Source organism: Trichechus manatus, unplaced genomic scaffold (assembly GCF_000243295.1).
Source record: "Trichechus manatus latirostris isolate Lorelei unplaced genomic scaffold, TriManLat1.0 scaffold00025, whole genome shotgun sequence".
Taxonomy (NCBI): Eukaryota; Metazoa; Chordata; class Mammalia; order Sirenia; family Trichechidae; genus Trichechus; species Trichechus manatus.
The window spans coordinates 7,858,405-7,879,676 of NW_004443961.1; the positions used below are offsets into that span (position 1 = coordinate 7,858,405).

The 21,272-nt window shown below is 39.9% G+C and overlaps 1 protein-coding gene across 6 annotated transcripts in view; it reads right to left on the bottom strand.

The window, feature by feature from the left end:
* PTPRD (protein tyrosine phosphatase receptor type D) overlaps positions 1 to 21,272 on the bottom strand; it is a 473,666-nt gene that overhangs the window by 168,731 nt on the left and 283,663 nt on the right. For 5 of the 6 annotated variants that reach the window (XM_004373491.2, XM_004373489.2, XM_004373490.2 and 2 more), the window contains 2 exons: positions 7,734 to 7,831; positions 6,477 to 6,736 (listed from right to left, as the gene is read on the bottom strand). In XM_004373491.2, coding sequence (XP_004373548.1) covers positions 6,477 to 6,736; positions 7,734 to 7,831 — 358 coding nt within the window. Of the gene's footprint in view, positions 1 to 6,476; positions 6,737 to 7,733; positions 7,835 to 21,272 lie in introns of all 6 variants that reach the window. The other variant, XM_004373492.2, reaches the window with a different exon arrangement.

Consider the following 21,272-nt stretch of genomic DNA (forward strand, 5'->3'; position numbering starts at 1 on the left):
AGTATATTAGATCTAATTAGATAAGTTAAATCTAACCTTCAGAATTTTAATTATATTAAAAGCTTTACTAATTTTATTTAATATGTTATCATCAAGGGGCTCAAGTCCATATAATTACATGGGAAGGCAAGCCCTGGTTTTTCAGCAGGTCCCATTTCAAATTCAGTCAGGCTTTTTGTATTAGCAGTCTGTATTAGCATTGTCAGGAGCCCTGGTGGCACAGTGGTTAAGTGCTCACCTGCTAACCGAAATGTTGGCAGCTTTAACCTACTAGCCACTCCGAGGGAGGAAGATGTGGTCTGCTTCTGTAAAGGAGCTTTGGAAACCCTCTGGGGCAGCTCCACTCTGTCTTATAGGGTCACTATGAGTTGGAATTGACTCAGCGGCAGTGGGTTTGGTTATGGTTTTATTAGTGTTCTCAAACTGGCTGTTTAATGGAAATAACCAGCTCTGTCTCAGAGGTGAATGATGAATACCACCCCTTGCATAGTTTTTTTTCTCTCTCTCTCCATATAACATACATATTTTTTGCTATGATTATCCTGGTATATACTGTCTAAATCAAATTAATTTACCATAGAAAAAACAAAGCAGGTTGAATGACCCCTGCAGTTTCTGTGTTTAAATCAAGGCTTTAAATCTTTTTTCTTAAAGTTCCTGGGTGATACAAAGGTTAACTGAAAGGTTGGAGTCCACCCAAGAGTACCTCAGAAGAAAGGCCTGGTGATCTGCATCTGAAAAATCAGCCACTGCAAACCCTGTGGAGCACAGTTCTCCTCTGACACACACGTGGTTGCCATGAGTCAGAGTCCACTGGATGGCAGCTGGTTTTGGTTTCAATCTTTTTAGCTGTGTGCTGTCAGGTAAGCTAATCTTTTTAAGCCTCAGTTTTCTCATCTGTAAAATGATGGAATGATAATCGGACCAGTAGGAAACTTTTCTCTTGCCTCTCCTCTAAATTCTCATGGCAACTTACTGATTTTATTGCTCGATGACAGTGAACGTGCATTTCCGTAAGCTATGGCCAAGCAGATGTCTCTAATTGTTCCTAATTCTGTGGTTCGTTTGGGGCAGTTCTGTTTAACCTAGTTGTTGTGGAGTTCTTAACTGTTTAGTAATTGCCCAGGAAAAGCTGTCCTGGTTTGACCAGTAAATTTTGCGGTCACAGTGGTGTGACTATGGTTTACGACGTGGGTTCTGGAGTCAGACTGCCTGGGTTCGAATCCCTTCTCTCTGGTTCTGCTATTGTGTGACAGTAGGCCAGTCCACCTTGTAACCTACTCATCTGTAAAATGAGGATCACCTTTCCGTGGGGACTGCATCAGGTGGGCGTACTGTGCTGTGATGGCACTTGGCCCTCAGTAGGCCCTCTAACGGTGTTACCTATCATTAGTATCAGCTATATGATCGTGACCAGGCCACTCAGTATCTCTGAGCCTCACTTTGTTCTCCTATAAATGGAGAGAAGATGACCTACTTCTCACAGGGGCAGATTAATCAGTCAGCAAAGTACTAATCTGTAGTGTACCATTTCACCTGTTTTTCACCACATAATGTGAAAAATGTGGTAAAAAACAGGTGAAATGGTGCACTACAGATTAATAAGTAAGCACAAGTAAGCCCATGCATACCTTGCTTATTGGGTAATCTGCCCCTGAGTCCTCATACGATTATTATGAGGCTTAGATAAAACAGTCTAATATCTTCAGTGATAACATATCATAAACATTTAAAGCTTTCCCATTTCAATCGACAAACCTAACAAATGAATTATTCCTTACTAAATTACCAGTAGTGGTCCAAAATTTTATGAACCAACTTAGCGGCCATGCTTCCACAAACATCTTTGTTTTTTTTCTTTTCAAGGAGCAAAAAGTAAAGAATCTGAAAACAAAATTAATAAAACCAAACCCATTAACCTGTTGCATTTAGTCGATTCCGACTCAGCAACCCTGCAGGACAGAGTAGAACTGCTCCATAGGATTTCCAAGGAGCAGCTGGTGGATTCAAACTGCTGACCTTTTGGTTAGCAGCTGTAGTTCTTAACCACTGCACCACCACGGCTCCGAATAAAATCAAAGGTATTTAAAATTTCAAAAATACTACTCTTATTTTTCATAAACAGAAAATGGTTGCTGTCTTAGTCATCTAGTGCCACCATCACAGAAATGCCATAAGTGGATGGCTTTAACAAACAGAAATTTATTCTCTCACAGGCTAGTAGGCTAGAAGTCTAAATTCAGGCTGCCAGCTCCGGGGAAGGCTTTCTCTCTCTGTCAGCTCCGGAGGAAGATCCTTGTCATCAATCTTCCCCTGGTCTAGGAGCTTCTCAGCATAGGGACCCCAGGTCCAAAGGACTTGCTCTGCTCCTGGCACTACATTCTTGCTGGTATGAGGTCCCCTTGTCTCTCTGCTAGATTCTCTCCTTTATATCTCAAAAGAGATACAACCTAATCTTGTAGACTGAGTCCTGCCTCATTAACATATCTGCTTCTAATCCTGCCTCTTCAACATCACAGAGGTAGGATTTACAACACAAAGGATAATCACATCTGATAACAAAATGATGGATAATCACACAGTACTGAGAATCATGGCCTAGCCAAGTCAACACACATTTCTGGAGAATACAATTCAATCTCTAACAGTTGCTATGAATTTAATTTACATATGATACCTTCTGGTAACTTTTTCTCTTAGTACAATCTGTGTGCTACATTTTTTATTACCACCTGGAGTAAAATCCTGCTCTGAAAAGTCACAGAAGTTTCCTCTGCCACCACAACTTGCTTCAGAAGAACGATGGCATCACTAGATTTTCTGACTGGCATTCAGCTCTAAATCAATTCAAACAGAAGGTTGAAGCACCACAGAACCACGGCAGTAGCACCTACAGGACCCATATGGATATTTCATGAGAAATTCAGTCTTTCCTTTGGGGGAGCTCCCTGGCTTTTCCACACAGAAACCCCAAGAACCAAGTGTGATAGAAAACAGAAGCAAGGATACACCACTGCCATTGCTTTTACAAGGAACCCTTTTGTTCTGAGGAGGTGAGAAGCTGAGGGGTAGGGTCAAGACCTCTGAATTGCCTTGGTTGGAATTGGTAAACAAAATAGCCTTCCATCACCAAAACTGCATTTTGCTAGAAAATACATTGCTGGCATTCTTCCAAATAGCTTTTCTCTGAACGATGGTTAGCAACACAGCTCTGCAGTCAGTTCTATGTTCTCCCTCCTTTCTACCACAGAATATAGAATAAAAAGCTAGGATCCTTTCTAACATTTTAAACTGGCCAACTACTGCAAATCCCACAGCATGCCACAGAGTGCTTGTATACTTGCCCACTGCCACACAAACCCACCTAGAAGGCAGGATGGGAAACTTTAAGCTATCATACCTTTAAGAAGCCCCCATTAAAAAAAACCCGTTGCCATCAAGTCGATTCCAACTCATAGCTACCCTACAGGACAGAGTAGAACTGCCTCATAGGGTTTCCAAAGTTGTAAATCTTTATGGAAGCAGATGGCCAAATCTTTCTCCCTTGGGGTAGATGGTGGGTTTGAACTGCTGACTTTTCAGTTAGCAGCTGAGTGCTTAACCACTGCACCACCAGGGCTCCTTTAAGAAGCAGCAAACCCAAAAACCAAACCCTTTGCCATCGAGTCGATTCTGACTCATAGCAACCCTAAAGGATAGTGTAGAACAGCCCCGAAGGGTTTCCAAGGAGCAGCTGGTAGATTTAAGTTCCTGACATTTAGGTTAGCAGCCACAACTTAATCACTGTGCCACCAGGGCTCCTTAAGAAGCCCAGTAAATATAAATTTTCTAAGGTTTTTTCACTACCAGGAGACTTACTTTTCATTTCCTATGGTTCTTATACTTTTCCCACTCAAATCCTTTCCACATTTAGTCTTTCACACTTTTCTTTCCCCTCGAGTAGCTAGAATATATTTCTGAGAATCCTTAATTCATTTCTGTAACACATTTTTTTTTCCCCATGGTAGTTTACTTTCTTCTTCTGCTTTGTTAATGGTCTCTTCTCTTCTTTGTTACCACAGTTTCATCCTTTTCCCTGACTCCCATTTCAATAGAGAAGGTGGAAGTACATAAATAAAACAAAGGGATAAAACTGAAGCTAAAGAAAAACACTAAGAGACATAGAATACGTTCTGCAATACTCTCAATTCATGCGGAAATTGGAAAATAAACTAAAGTCTACCACCAGTGGATCAAAATACCATTTCCCAATGATGGCTAACACTTTTTATCAAGGCAATTTGGTAAATAGCCTATAAAGATAACTTATTATCATAAATAAAGTCTGGAAAACTTAATAATAAATACTACAATATACTCTATTACCTTCATCTTCCATCTGTTCTCTTCTGAACACAGTGTGTGTTTTTTTAATGCATTAAATTTATAGTCCACATTTTTTCCAGTTCTTTGTTTTTTTAATGCACTAAATTTACAGTCCACATTTCTTTCCTGTTCTTTCATCATTTGCAACTTTATCTCCTTTTCTAAATCTTTTTCCTCCTTCAAGACTTAGATTAGCTCCTTCTGAACACGTCCCCTGACACCCAAGTTGGGCTAAAATTTACTCGCAGGTACTCACCCCACTACATTAATATAATCTATTTTCTGCATTTGTTCTCCCACAGACAGGCAGGGCTTTATCTTGGCCATCGCTCTATCCCAGGCTTTGTGGTGGCCAATATAAAGTCCATTAATTCATATTCTTTCTCCGTTATTTCATCAGACACTTTTAGCTGGATACTTCACCAACAACTCATGTAAAATATATCCACAATTAAACTCATCATCTTCCTCTTGATTTTCATCCTTTAGCACCATTCCTTTTGTCATGCAAGCTCAACCCTCAGAGACATTTATAACATTTTCCTTTGCCTTGATCTCTTCATAAAAACAGCTTCCAAATTCTGCTGCTCTACTGTTCGAGTGTATCTCATATCCGCCTTCACATCCTATTTCCACCATCGCCATCTTACTTCAGAATCTTGTTATTTATCTAAAGTCAACTATGCGATGACTTCCCAACAATTTCCTCTGTGGCTATCTCTATGTGCTTCAATCCATCCAGCAGGTGCCATCTGGAGGCACCTCCTGAAGAACTGTTCTAATCATGTCACCAGCTTTCCCCCAAACTTTAAGGCCCCAATGATCCCATGAACTATGTATAAATGCCTCTGCTTGATCTTCAAACCTTTCACAGCAATTTTCATCTAAACTTGAAGGCATGGGACAGAATTGAGAAAAGGTCTAGTCTTAACACAAGCATGTAGCACAGTGTCTACCATGCAGCAGATTCTCAATAAATCATTCCTAAAATGGTGGAAAGGAATGCTTGGGTATTATACAAATGATATCATGCCACTCTCTTGCATAAAAAACTATGGATTTCCATAGTCTACAAGACAGAGTACCAACTTCTGAGCATGACTTGGTTCTCATACACCTCTCTCATCCTTCTCCTGCCACTCTTCCTTGGGCATTCTGCATTCCAGCCTTATGGAATCACTTGCTTCCTTTAATACAGGGCCTTTGTGTACAGCTCCTCCTGCATATAATCTCCTTCTGATTCTTTGTATGCCTCCTACCGGTCCTTCATGATTAAGTTCAGAAACCTTCCATGACTCATCCTATCCTGGGTTAGCATAACTCTACCATTAACACTTACTACACCTGTCTACTTCTCTCTATCCTCCATTCTATGAGTACTGGGACAAGCCTTCTTCCTGTTTTATTCCCTGGGGTTCACCACACTACTGGTACCTAATCAAATCTGGTGAGTTGTTTTCTCTTTTACTGACTCTGCTACCAACTAGTTCTATGTATTTGGACAAACTACTGAACTGACTGGTTTAATTTTCCACTCAGGCCCATTGGTCTCTACACTGTGTTCCATCCAAACTAGAAACCTTACATTTTCTAAATTTCATGTTGTTTCCAATGCCATTCTCAATTTTTAATTGTTGAAATTTCTCCTATCTCTCAACACACATATGAAAAAAAAAAAAACTGTACTATAATGTTTTTGCTTGTCTAATTTCTGAAAGCTTCTGATCTGATAGTACTTAGTAAGACTTCCTCACAATAAATTTTGTCAAAGATTAGTTATTTAAATAGTCACTTATTCCATATATTATATAATGTAAACTCCTTTACAGTAAGGGCCATGCTTTATTTGTCCTTCTATCTTCTCAGTAACATCATTCCCAGCACAGAAAATACTCAGCGTGTGATAAATTAACAACCACATGTGTTGCAATGAACACCAAAACACAGTGCAACGGAACTTTAACATCAAAACTGTGGGCTTATGCAGAAGAATCTTTCACTCCATATATAGGAAAGAATATATAATTTTATAACCACTGTAATACTGAGATGTAACTTTCTTTTCTTGCTTACCTGCAACTCTCTCCTTCAGCCCTAACCCTTCAACTTACTTTATGTTCTCATTTGCAGGTACTTCTGGCAGTTGCACGGTAATCATGCCATCCAAGTTGGTCTTCCCAATGAAGGCAGGCTTAGTACGTAGTACATCCGGGGCGGTCTTCGCGGTGACCCTGTGCTGAAGCCCACCAGCGCTGTTCCCACGATTTGTCAGCACGAACGAATATGATTTCTCAGGCTTCAGGTTGACAATTAACTTCTGTGTGGCTCGGCCATCCACCTCTTCTACCATTTTTCCATCATCATAAAGAATCTAGAGAGATACAACCAATCAAAGGGATCTGATTATCAAAAAGGTAAAATATATTTTCTAAACTAATACGCACTTGCTAATAAAAAGTACCTGTGAGATCCATTTGAATTTTGGGTGATTCCTAAGCCTGGTGGCACAGTGGTTAAGAGCTCAGCTGCTAATCAAAAAGGTCAACAGTTTGAATCCACCAGCTCCTTCTTGGAAACCCTATGGGGTAGTTCTACTCTGTCCTATAGGGTTGCTATAAGTCAGAATCGATTCGACAGCACCAAGTTTGGTTTTTGGGCCTAACCCATAAGTGTTCACAATTGTAGAGATTACATCAATTTTCCTTTAAGTTCTTACTATGTCATTACATAATGTTTCTAAGTCTATCTAAATGCACAATAAAGAAACGTGCAATCGTTTTACAATATGTGGCCTGTCAGTCATATGTGATCTTAATGGAGTGTATGCAAAAAATGTTCCAGATTTTTAAAATGTTATTCGCAGCACGTTTTTTTCAGTGGTTTCCATGCCTGTTCCTAAATATATTTTTACTTTCAAAAACGTTTCTATACTCATTTCATAAATTTGTACTTCTTGCTAACGTCTCTCAATGGCAAACCAGAGCTTAAAATGTGCAAAAAATTCAGGCCAAGACACAAATTCAAATACTCTCAGGATACTGCATTATAAATAGGTAGGAACCATCTAAGTTTCATTCTCTGGTGGATAAACAAAAGCACTTTGCTTAGATTTAAGGAGTGCAAGTTGGAAGTACTAGGTAACCCACAAGTAACACCAGCCTTGGGTTTAACCCCCTGCCCCTCACGAGAGTGGGAAGGTCACACTGCCAAAGCCCCAAACTCAATCTCTTACATGAAAGCTACTAATGAGAACAGCCAGCACGTTTGGCCAAATCAAAGCCATCTGCAAGCCTTGCAAATAACTTACCCAGCTGAACCACCCCCTCCACTTTTACCCATGATATCTTGCAAATTAGAAAAGAACTTACTTTGAAAGGCATGGCAGAATTATAATTCTCTGGAATCTCCCAAGACAGCAACACTGAAGTCTTCATTACTGCTTTGACATGAAAATTTTTTGCAAACACTGCTGGAAAAGGAAAAACAGTGTATTGAAACTATTTCTAAAGACGTACAACCTGTCCTTCTCCATTATGGACCATAGGATTTAAGCTAGACGCTGTCTGCTTTGAGCAGAGAGAGAAGTGTGATTTGCCTACCTGGTTAGAGCATTCATTTTAACGCCCCATTCTTAAGATCTCTCCTTTCTCTCCATTCAGTCAACTACACTGTGTTTTCCTTACCTGAAGGCATTGGGTGCTGTCAGCCAGACTTGCTTGGCATTCTAAAACTGAAATCTAAGGCATCCAAAACGTATTAGGGTTTACATACTTTACCTTTTCGCTTTTGCTGAACCTATCAATATGAATGGTCCGATCAGTTATTTATAGCTTCAACATACTGATTTCCAAAGCCCGACATTCCTTTAAAGGAGGAAGGCCAGAAGCAGACAAATCCTACCTTGATCCACAGGCAGTGTCCTGAACTGGACACTGGGACTATATGGCCCGGGCCCTTTGCTCGTGTGAGCACGTACTTTTACATCATATGTGGTATCTGGTTTTAAGCCACTGAGTGTCATAGTGGTGTCAGCTGGAACAATAAGCTGCTCCACTGGAAGAAGTGGGATGTTGATATCCCTATAGAGAAGTGTATACTTGGTGATAACGCCATTTCTCTCTGCCAGGACAGGTGGCTGCCAAGATAACTGGACGGAGGTTGAAGTGGTGCCATCCGAGTGGAGGTTTTGAGGGAATCCAGTTGGGACCTCTTCTGGAACCGAAATCTCCTTCACCATCTCCTCCCCAAAGCCCACTTTGTTTCTGGCTGAGAGCCTGAAGATGTACGATGCTCCCTTGTGGATGTCTGTAGCTGTAAAATGATCTTCCTTCTCAGAGAACTCAAGAGTTGTGAGTGGCTCTACATCCTTGCGGCCAAATTTGAGCCGGTAGCCCTGAAGGGGTCCAAAGGTGTCCACAGGGGGGTGCCACTGAATGAGGGCAGTATTCATCTGAGTGTGGTTGATCACGAGCCGGGGTTTCCCTGGAACTGAAGCACACGGGAAGGAGTGGTCAGGCTAACTGGTACAAACGTTCACGGTTCCGCCAGCAATGGCCATTAAACTGGCAGGCCCATTTCTTTGTTTATTAAAAAAAAAAAAAAAAAAAATCCCGAGTCCCAAGGCTTCATCTATATAACAACAACAACAAAAAAAACTCAAACCAGTTGCCACTGAGTCAATTTTCATTCACGGCAACCCCATGCATTTGAGTCTGGAAATATGCTTCCTCCTTTATTCTACTAAGGGAGACTGAGACATTAAAATATGATGTTGTTAGCTGGCACTGAGTCAACTCTCGACTCACGGCAACCCCATGCACAAAAGAACAAAACATGGCCTAGTCCTGTGTAATCCCCATGATCAGTTATGGATCAGACCATTGTGATCTATACGGTTTTCATTGGCTGATTTTTGGAAGTAGATCACCAGGCCTCTGTTCCTAGTCCATCTTAGTCTGGAAGCTCCACTGAAACCTGTTCACCATCATAGCAACATGCAAGCCTCCACTGATGTATGATGGCTGCCTGTGAGGTGCACTGGCCAGAAATCAAACTGGGGTCTCCCACATGGAAGGCAAGAATTTTACCACTAAACCTCCAATGACACGTAATAGGAATTCTTATTGAAACAATAATTTAAAGGTATTGTTTAATATCTTCACATGCAAATCTTACATATAAAGGTTCAATCCACAGAGAAATGAATCTGAGTAAGGATTAGTCAATTAGATACAACTAATAAGAATGATAATTATAACAAACAATGTAGCAGGTGCTGGGCTAAGAGCATTACGGATAGTCTGTCATTTGATTTATATTCCTCACTCCTCACTGTACTATCAGATTAGCTATTATCATCATCTCTGTTTTAGATAATAAGAAAATGAGACCCAGAGAGGTATGAAACTGTCCACGGTCAATTGTCTAATAAGTGAGAAAGCTGTAAGACAAACCACGTGTGCCTGAATCCATAGCTCAAATATTTAACTATACTTTCCTGTTGCTTCAAAGTTAAAGAACTGTCCAAAATAAATAGCTTGGACTTACTGTGCATCTACTTTGCACCTTTTGTCTATACCATCCATACCAGTCATCCTCATCAAGTTCTTCATCTGTAAAATGGGGCTCACGTGAAGATCTACCTCACGTTGCTGTTGTGAGTATTAAATGATGCAATGCATGTAAAAGTTTTAGCACGATGCTTTATATTCCATTAACATTAACCATAAGTTTGAATAATCAGAATACTAAGCTTTTTGTTGTCAGGGTTGTTTCTGATGAATATAGAATTATTTATTGAAAGTTAGACATGTTCGATATACTTGTGAAGAGTTCTAATCTACTTATTCAATGCCTTACTCCATCTGCCATGTTTTAAAGACGGGGAGCAATTGTTTCAGGAATCCAGAGAGCAAGGCACTCATATATAATACAGAGCCAGGGATTTCTCTGGGAAGGGGAGAGACAGGGCAAGAGAAGAGAGTATCACCAGAACCTAAAACTAATCAACTTAAAAGAATGGGGAGAAATGATAGAAAAAAAGGGAGGACAGTTGACAATAGGTGACTGGCAATAAAAAATAGTATTGTAGACATGATACTAAAGGAAAATGAATAGAACTATGATAAGACAATACATAGAATATTAACCTACAGATGATCTGTAGGTTAATGACATATTCATTTTGTATTTCAGAAAGTTGAGACCCAAGTGCTGATGTGCTTTGCCCAAGATATATCTCTATCCTTAACCAGTGAAGCAAGGGTTTTGCCCGTGTCATGTGCTGGCTAGGTTCATGGTAAATTCCCATACACAGCTAATCTACTTTGCATGGGAAGAATGTTCCTGGTGTTTGTAACGGCAGTTATATACATATGTGTAGAATGTTGGCTCAGGAACCAAACCACCGTGTACACTATGTTTTCTCAGGGAAAAGTGCACTTAGAGAGCAACAAACTAACAAATTTTTACAACACAACCCATTCATAAATTGCAGAGTGCTTGACTTTTCCTATGTACTTTCATTTTAAGTATTTTTAAAATTATTTTCACTTTAAAATATCCCTTAAAGTCGACAATGGCGGATATTCTTAATTTCCTTCTATGAATGTAAAGCATTTAAATGATTTTCCCATTAAAATGTCAGTGATAGTGCCCAGAATGAAACAGTTAGGTCTCTGCTGAGAAAAAGCCAGGGGGAAATAGGGCTTTCAGCAGAAAACACATCCTTCAGTAAGTGAAACACAGTTAAAACTACTGGACAGATACGTAACTATCAGGTCTCAATATTTTCCAAGAACAATGTATTTTGTTAAAATATTCTAAAATTCTATTTTCAAAGGACTGCGTAACAGTATGTACACTGTGAATCCTTTTGTAAAGATGCACATAAGGTGGGGTAAATAACACTTTCTTAAAAATTTATTGATACAAATCATAAATATAAATTGTATTCTGATAATATTTGTTAGCCATTTATAGGTACTTTTATGATTATCTGTTGTTCTACTTATAATATTGCTATGGTAGAGATTTGGAGAAATATAACAGACTCATAAAGTCTCTCTCTCTCTCTCTCACACACACACACACACACACACATACACACACACACAAAACCTGACTTCCGAAACTGTGTATCCTTCTGAGGTAGATAAAGCTTAAACTGAATCATTGCCTTTTGTTTTCTGATGCTGGTATGTCCTTTATTTTCTGGGATATAAAGCTGTGTGGGCTTGAATCATGGGATCAAAGTAGTGCTCTAGAAATACCAGTGCCAGTTCTCATCTGCTGGTTCCCACTGCTGTCCAGGAGCATCCCAGTCTGCTCTCCACTGCCAGGCCTACACCACTCATTCCTTTCCCTGGTAGAAGTTTCTCTAAGCCTGAAAACTATGAGACAACCAACTTGGAAGTAGCAAGGCACACAAGTGCAGGATTCAGGAAAGAATCAAATGCTGAGGCAGCTGGAGAAAGAGCTCCCAATATCGCTGGCAACATGAAGGGATACCTAAACTTACTATGAGTATGTGAATAATAGATACAGATGATTAGCTCTGGGTAAGAGTTCTGGGGTGGTTGTGGTGTTCATCCAGGGAGTAACACAGAGAATAAAAAAGAGAAAAGGAACAAGAGGAGTTTCACATCATTGCATACATGGTTAAAAAACATTTCTCCAAAATGTCACATATTTGCAATAAAACTATCCCTTTTCTAGATTCCAGAAACTCTTCATTTAAGAAACACTTGCCCACCATCCACACTGTACAAATACCTGTACACCAGTACAAAAGCATTTGGGTGGGAAAACAAAGGTGGATACAGTAGGGTCCATGTCCTCTAATAAATGCAAACTGTAGTTGGGGAAATGAAGACATGAGGTACATGGTGCTGTAGGTGGTGTGAGGTTCAGCCTTCTCAACGCCTTAGGGTTACTGTGTGGACCACTTTTAAAAGCCATCCGAGCAGTAGGGTGACTCCAACAGTGGAGCTGGAGGGTTTGCAAGGTGAGGAGCCTTAAACAATTGCTCAAGGGGACTTGGACATCATCTGAGTGTCTTCACGAACATACTTAAAGAATGAGGAAATCTTAACTACACAGTAAATACTCTAACTATAATTTATGTCATGACATATAAACTCTTCTCCTTGTACCTTTTTCATTCTTCGTTTTCCCTTATTATAGTCTTTCCTCCTATAAGACATTAAGGCCTTCAGAAATACTATGTGCTGCTACCCTCCCCTCATCTTAGCAATAGAAATCACTGGAGATCAACCAAGGCACTCTTTCTCAACGGCTCTAAGCTTAGCATCCCATCAGCCTAGCATCTAAGCAGCAACAACTGCAACTGGTTGGCCCAAACCTATCATTTCCAAACTCTCTGTGTAACAGTCATCTTTTCAACCACCCTTAAACGTAGCTGCTCAGTATAGACCTGAAATGCATGCAAAACTAAACAGAAAACTTCAAACCAACGAATTTGCTGGTTTGCCTTAAACCCTAAGGCCTCAGACAGTAGACCAATTATTATGATATAGAGCAATGGGAATATTAACAAAGAAACTACAAAAACGTCATAATCACTGAAACATAAAAGCCAACATTTTATTCCAAAGCATCCCTCAGGTTACATGAATTCTACACAGATTGCTTAAGTTATAACCTGAACTCTTGTTTCAAAGATATGGGTATTTACAAACTCTAGGGACAAGGTATCATAAATAAACATTTCCCACAGTCAGTAATTTTATGATTAGAAGAAAATTTCATGAGAATTCCTGAATTCTCCATGGGAGCTGTAACTAAATACCCTTGTAATTGTGGTTACTAGGAGCTCACATCTGTGAGATAAACTCAGTAATTCTTTACAGTCATATAAATATATGAGGATTTTTTCATAATAGTATACAAAACAAAATCAATTAATACGTTCACTGACTGCAAGGGAATAAACCATGACTAGGGAATGCTTTTTGGCTGGTAGGTTGGCAGCAGAGGAAAGCTACGGCGTTTCTCTTAAACATCTTTTACATCTGCATTCTTCCACCTCCATCCCATGCTCAGTGGGGAGGTCTCAAGAAAGTAAGTAGCCAGGCATTTAAATTTTAAGTCTTTGCTCCCTCAATACGCAAGTCTCTGTTGATTAAAACTGATCTGAAATTGTGGATGGGTATTCCAAAAGGATTCTACATATGAATAATGTACGTAATCCTAAATAACTTTCTGTATGGTGACTGACGGAGCCCTGGTGGTGCAGTGGTTAAGCACTCGGCTGCTAACCAAAAGGTCAGCAGTTCAAATCCACCAGCCGCTCCATGGGAGAAAGATGTGGCAGTCTGTTTCTGTAAAGATTTACAGCCTTGGAAACCCTATGGGGCAGTTCTACTCTGTCCTACAGGGTTGCTATGAGCTAGAATCAACTCAGCGACAGTGGGTTTGGGTTGGTTTATGTTGACTAAAAAGTGATGAGCTAGTCCACATGACACTAAAATAGACAAATCCACTCCTTTATCTAGGATTCACATTCCTTGGCTATAAATACTCAACATTCTCCTCCGCCCTACAGGGCTCCCATCTTATGGACAAAAGGAGTTTGATGCTTCATGTAGCACAGCTGAGGAGTATTAAGACATAGTTATAAATGTGGGTAGGAATCCTGGGTTGGCGCAAATGGCTAAGCGTTTGACTACTAACCAAAAGGTTGGCAGTTCAAACCCACCCAGAAGTGCCTTCAAAGATCACAGCCATTGAAAACTCTATGAAGCACAGTTCTACTCTGGCACATAGGAGGTCACCATTAGTCAGAACTGACTCAACAGCAAATTTTTTTTTTTTTTTTAATAAATGTAGGTAAAGTAAATGCATTTTTTTCATTTTGGGAATAAATTTCAGGGGCTTAACCTTGGTTGTCTATGTTCCAGTAGAGGCTGTAGCATACCTGAACGGTCAGCATGACCCCACTACCCCACTGAACATGAATCTCTTGTGCAGGGCACTAAATCAGCCTGAAACTCTGATATTCTTTGTTTGTTTGTTTGTTTATTGTTGTAGTTTAAGTGAAAGTTTCTATTTCAAGTTAGTCTCTTAAACAAAAATGTATACATACCTTGTTATGTGACCCTAATTGCTTTCCCTATAGTGTGACAGCACACTCCTCCTTTCCACCCGATTTCCCATGTCCATTCAACCAGCTCCTGACCCTCTCTCTGCCTTCTCATCTCACCTCCAGACAGAAGCTGCCCATTTAATCTCATGTATCTACTTGAGCTAAGAAGCACACTCTTCATGAGTATCATTTTATGTCCCACAGTCCGGTCCAATCTTTGTCTGAAGAGTTGGCCTCAGAAATTGTTTTAGTTCTGGGCTGACAGAGAATCTGGAGGCCATGCTTTCCGGGGTTCCTCCAGTCTCAGTCAGACCATTAAGTCTGGTCTTCTTATCAGAATTTGAGTTCTGTACTCCACCTTTCTCCTGCTCCGTCATTCTGATATTCTTGAAAAAGGAAAAGAAAAAAAAAAAACAAGCCCACAAGATTCTGCCTTGAAGGAGTTTGCCATCTGTAATCCTCCTGCTTGAGGCAGTTCCAGGTGGTGGGATTTTAGTGAGGCGAATCTTATGACATTTAGACAAATTTGGCAGTGAACATGGCACCCAGGAGAGCACTCAACATCACAGCTGTTCTTTGTTTTATGCCTTTACATAGAGGTGTGTTCCTAAAAAGTTGTGGGAGAAGTGATTCGGGAGAAGAAAATCAAATCACAGTTCAAATGTTCCATGGGAGACTGCTATATAATGGGACTGGAGGATAATCCTTTTGCAATTATCTCTTAATTTCTTGGTTTACAAGCCAGGTCTCCTCTCATGCTGGCTGTTGCTAACGTGGCCCACCAAAGCCACACTAACGAACACTGAAGAAGCTTTGTTCTTCAGGAAAGAACAATTTTGTATCTTTAGCCCTCTTGTGTTTTCATTAGCCCCTGGGTGACATAAATGGTTAAGCTCTCGGTGACTAGCCAAAAGTTTGGTGGTTCAAATCCACTCAGCAGCACCTCAGAAGATGGGCCTGGCGATCTACTTCCAAAAGGTCACAGCCTTGAAAACCCTATGGAGCAGTTCTACTCTGCACACACGGGGTCACCATGAGTCAGAACTGACTCAATGGCAACTAACAACAACAACTTGCTTTGTCTTTGTTCTTTTTTCCTGTTCGTCGTCTTTTGTGCAATTTGGATTCTTTGGAATTCCTACAGCAAGGGGCAAGGAGAAGAAAATGATGAAAGGATAAAACACTAAATTACCAATCCAGTTCAAAGTGGCAGCTCCTCTAACGGGTTTGCTGTTGAGAAGGGCTGAAGGCATTGAGTGACTTCTTGGCCCAGATGATCTTCCCTCTAGACTTTTGTAGGACTTGTTCTTTCATATGATTCAAGTCTTAGCTCAAGTGTCCTTCCTCCCAGAGACCTTCCCCAAGCAGTCTTTCCAAAACAGCTCCTAGGGGATGCTCAACTCCTAATGCCTACACACCTTTAATTTTTGGCCTATTACTTCCCGACCTTTTCTCATATACTTACCTGTGCACCGGAGATCCTGGCTGGTGAAAATGGCTAATGTGCTTGGCTGCTAACTGAAAGACTGGATGTTCAAGCCCACCCAAAGGTGCCTCAGAAGAAAGGCTTGGTGATCCACTTCCAAAAAATCAGTCACTGAAAACCCTATGGAGCACAGTTCTACTCTGACACGCACATGGTCGCCATGAGTTGGAGTTGACTCGATGGCAACTGGTTTTTGGTTTATTTGTTCACTTGTTTACTATCTATGTCCTGGCCAGAAAATAAACTTCAGAAGGGCAGGACCTTTTCCTGTTTTGTTGATAGCTGTATCACCAGGCATCTGACACAGCAGATGTTCAAAGAATATTTGTTGAATGACTAAATGAATAATTTGGGTGAAGCATATACTTCAATTACTTTTCTTTCTCCTGAGTTATGTTATTACAAAACCACAAAATTGACTGTAGTCCATTCATAAGCTCTAGTAACACTGCATTACAAATAAACATATCCCACATTCAGGAGGTTTGACTCTGATTGTGACTCTGACTTTGTCATGATAAAAACATGGTAGAACCAACCTACATTATTTGGAAAATTAGTATTATTGTCACCAGATGCATGTTCGATACATATATGCACAGTCAAGGTTACCTGCCCCAGTGGTGGACACCAGTTTGGGCTTGCTGCGAGCCCCATCTCCTTTGGTGGTGTAGGCTGTGACGGTGAGGGAGTAGGACGTTTCAGGCTGTAGCCCAGAAATGATCATGTCCTGAAATGACACAATGAAATGACACTGACTCAAAAGACGCTACAAAAGCCCTGGAGGGGGAAGTTAGGTGGTATTCATTCTGCGCATGCTTGAACATTCCCTGCAGCCATGCCAAGCACTGGAGACTTCATGTCTGTAGCTCATGCTATGGAGGATCTGTTTTCATGCTGACACTGAAGTGAGGTCTTCAGCCATCCTAAGGGGCAGCTCTTTGGGGTAGTGGTTAAAAATGTGAAATGTGGAGCCAGACTTCCTGAATTCTTCAATTTGAATCTTAGTCACCAGCTTGGTGATCGAAGGCAAGTGACTCCCCCACCCCCAACATCAGTTTCCCATCTGAAAATTGCAAGAATAGGACTCCAAAGGGTTACTGGGGGATTAAACGAGTTAAATCAGGTGAATACTTAGAACAATGTCTGGCTCATACTGAGCAGTCTATAAACTAGCTGTTACTCTAAGCCAGAAGCTCTCCAGATGCATTTACTGCAGCCTGGCCCACAGCCTGGCGATGGGATGGAAGCCAGCGTAGTCTGTTTTATCACCATGTATTTTTCCAAATATCTGTTGGACCTAGTATCTTGGGAAATTCCCCAGGATTCAAGTAACTTATTACTTGTTAACTGTATAGGTTATGAATTAAAATCATTACACATCTTCTAAATATCTGTTGGACCAAGATATCTGGAAAAATCTCCTAGGACTCAAGTAACTTCTAACTTGTTAACTGTATAGGTTATGAACTAAAATCATTATACATCTAGGAGAATTTTCTGGTGGTTCATAGAGCAGGCCATAAACCCAAAGGATGTAATGGGTCTTCAGTTCTAGCACATCGCTAATAGGTGTTCAATGAATTCTGATTAATTTAAAAACTTTAAATATACAAACTATCTTCCAAAGCTCTGGCTTTTCTCTTAGTAAGGGCCCAAAACTGGGATGGTCATAAGACCAGATGATCTTTGAATTGTTGCTCCAGACTGGAGGTTACATGATTATTTAGCCTGCTGGTTGTTAAGGTATTCTGGGTATCTTCTTTATAGCTACATACATACATACATACACACACACACACACACACACACACACACACAGAAATACAAAGTCCTTCCAGATTTCTGGCACAGTTATGTTTTCAAAACTGAATATGGACACATTTAAGAAAATACACCATGTCATTGTCATCCACATCTGAAGACAATGTGCATGAATGCTAAGTGAATGGATCTGATTGTGTGGAGTACACTAGGATTTTTCTGTGTGAGGCCGTAACGGGTACCACAGAACTCAATTGTTGAGTCTGATCCCAAATATGGAAGCTTTCTGACACTGTGCTTTTCTCAAAACAATAACAATATTATCAATGTAGAAATTCAAAAATTTCAGATAGCATCCTGTAGAGCCATTGGAAATACTATTCTGCCAGATGAACAGACTAAATTTGGGAGAGACAATTTATTTTTAGCACTTTGGAATGGTTCTGCTGACATTACAGCAAATACAAAACCCAACTGAACCTCCAACAGCAGTATTGTGAATTACGGCAGACACATTGGCCATTCCAAAAATGGTGATGGGCAAATTCCAACATCATGGTTTCCAAGGTTCCTCTAACATGCCATAAGGCTAGGAGGAAAAAGAAGCAAGCCTTGGTTCTATCACTAAACAATGTGTCAAGGAACTTATCCACTTTGAGCCTTATTTACGGGTCTCATTTATAAAACTGGCATTAACTGTGTGTGTCCATCCTCTTGCACAGTTTGTTAGAGGATGGTGTAAGTAACACAATTTGAATTGGTCAAGTTGTCAGCCGTGGTATAATCTTAGTTGGAGACATCTCTAGCGGCCTTGATCATATAATCTCTTAGGTTACATTTTCCTCCTTTAAGCTGCAAGCACACTTCCTTGGTGGTTTCAATATCTGCTGTGTGGTGGTGTGTCTGACATCATGGCTACAGCTTCTCATTCTCCTTGTCTCCTTCTGTCCCATCTCTACCTCTTGCCCCTGTCTGTTGAATGTTGGTATCTCCTGAGGTTTACTCACAGTTACCGATCTGCTATGCTACTCTCTAGTCCTGGAAAAATTTCATTCATTCCCAAATTTTAAAGAATTATATCTTCGCATCTCCCAGATTTATCTCTAGCCCTGACTTCTCACCTGTGCTCCAGTGGCATATGCGTTTTAAGTATCTATGGGACGTTTTCCCTTGACTGCCCATTATGACCTCAAGTTCAACTTAACTAAAGTTCGAACAACATTCCCAGAAGCTGACTCCCCCTCTTTACCTTTATATTTTAATGAATGGTAACTTCAAAACTTATGAACTATCTGACTTCTTTCTTGTCCTCATATTTTGTCAGTGAGCAAGTTTTTGTCAACTCTCCTTTTGAAATATTGATCGTAACTGTCCCTTCCTTATTTCCACTGCCTCAACGTTGTTGAATTTTTATCACTTTATGACTAAATTAGTAAAAGAGCTCTTTTTACTTGCTTTTCTAATCCATCCACTAAGTCACTGGTTTTTCAACTGCAGGAAATGAACCATTTAGTAGGTCACGAATCAATTTGGCCAGTCATGAACAGCATTAAAAAAAGAAATGGAATAGACTTGAATCAAAATATTCAAGTTTATCATATATTTAAAGTACTGCTTTACACAACTTTTATTCCAGTTAAACATATATATGTATATATGTGCATGTGTATGTATATATGAACCCACTGGGTCATGGCATATAATGTATTTGTTACTATAGGTCAAGGTTAAAAATGTTTATAAAACACTGCTACACTATCAAGTCCAAGAGAATTAACACCTTGTCCATCTTATTACCAAGGATTCCCAACATAAGCCCTGTGCTACGGCAATAAATACTTATTTACCAGATGAAAGACTACCTCCTGCCAGCCTTCATTTTCCTCCAAACAGTGATTTCTTCTTTTTTTCTCTCTTTAATATTTTTTCATATCTCTCCAGTACTGAAGAGCTAAATACTCGCTTTTTAGCCTGACAATGAAAAACTTAAGTAAGGCTCAGAATGGATAGACTTTTTGCCACATTTAGTGATAAAACCAAGACTTGCTTTTTTTTTTTTTTAACAATGATATCATATTATAATTTATCTCTTCCCCTTATTTACCACTAACTGACTTATATGAAACCTTCATTTGTGTCAAATAGACAAGCTCACCGTCACCTGAATATACCACACTAATGGCTGCCTCAGTGATGGTTTATGGATTCTCACTTCTGAAAAATAGGCTTCTACTCCTGTCCCCAACACATACACACACACACACACACACACACACACCCCTACATACACCCTTCCTCACCCATTCCAGCCCTACGCATTTGTCAAGTTCTCAACTAAGCGTCAAGACTTCTTCTACCATCCTGGTCCACTGTTTTCAGACTCATAGCTCCTATTGACAATGTCACTCCTTTGCTAATTTGTTATACATAGCTTTAGGTCACCTCTTTTGTTGTATTTTACAGAACGTTCCAGATGTTTGCATCCTCCCTAGCCACCTAGACTTCGGAAGGCAGGTGTCATATCTCATGTCCTCCATAGTGCAAGAAGCTCTCAATAAACAACATTAAGAAACATTCACTCAGACATTTTACAAACATGCCCCACCCCCAGTGTGATCCTCTCTGCTTCCAGGCATGACTCATTCAATTTCACTCAAGTCTACATGGGTTTGTGAAGGAAGCCCCGCTTCTAAATAGAACTAATTAGTGCCAGAACAACATGTTATCCACGAATATGTAAACTCTGGAGTAGGACTCATGAGCACCCACATCAAACAACTTGATATCTCTAGTCTGCATTGCCTCCACTTTAAGCACACCTCCTGTGACTGTGTCAAAAGGCAAGGTTAGGAGCAGCCAGCACAACAAACAGCATGAGCTCGTGACATTCCTTATGCAATCAGTAGTATCATGCCAATTTCACAAAACCAAAACCAAAAAAAAAAAGGGTGCCACATAGTGGAAATCATTTAAAAATAATTTGTTAGTTCATGCATCTGAGAAAACTGTGATGTCATATCACAAATAAGTGAAAGAAAAGTATCAGAAAACTCAAGCATATATAATCTGGTTTTGACAAACCAGTCAATAATTACTCACATGTTCAGTAGTATCATCAAATTCCCACTGATTGAGATTAAGAAGTTTTGAGGGGGGGAAACAAAATAAAAAGAAATGAAGAGAAATTTGTAGCCTTAGGAAGGCAATGTTGTCCTCCTTACATTAAAAGAAAAAAATAAAATTAGCGATTGAAGCAGAGGGTATAATCAAATTCCAAGGAGTATCAGTGTGTCGTGCCGCTATTACCCATCCCTAACTAGGAGATTAAGAGTAAATATGCTTGGGGATTGTTATCACTAAAACCTGCTAACATATATACATACATATTTTATAATGTGTGGTTCATTCGAATGAACCAATAAGTGTAGCAGAAAGCTAGTGGTTCAAATCATACAGTACTTTGTGACATTTATTTTGACTTCTTTCTTAGGTTACACAATTAATTCAAGTCACCTATTTAGATTAATGTATTTCATTAATATTGAAATCTTA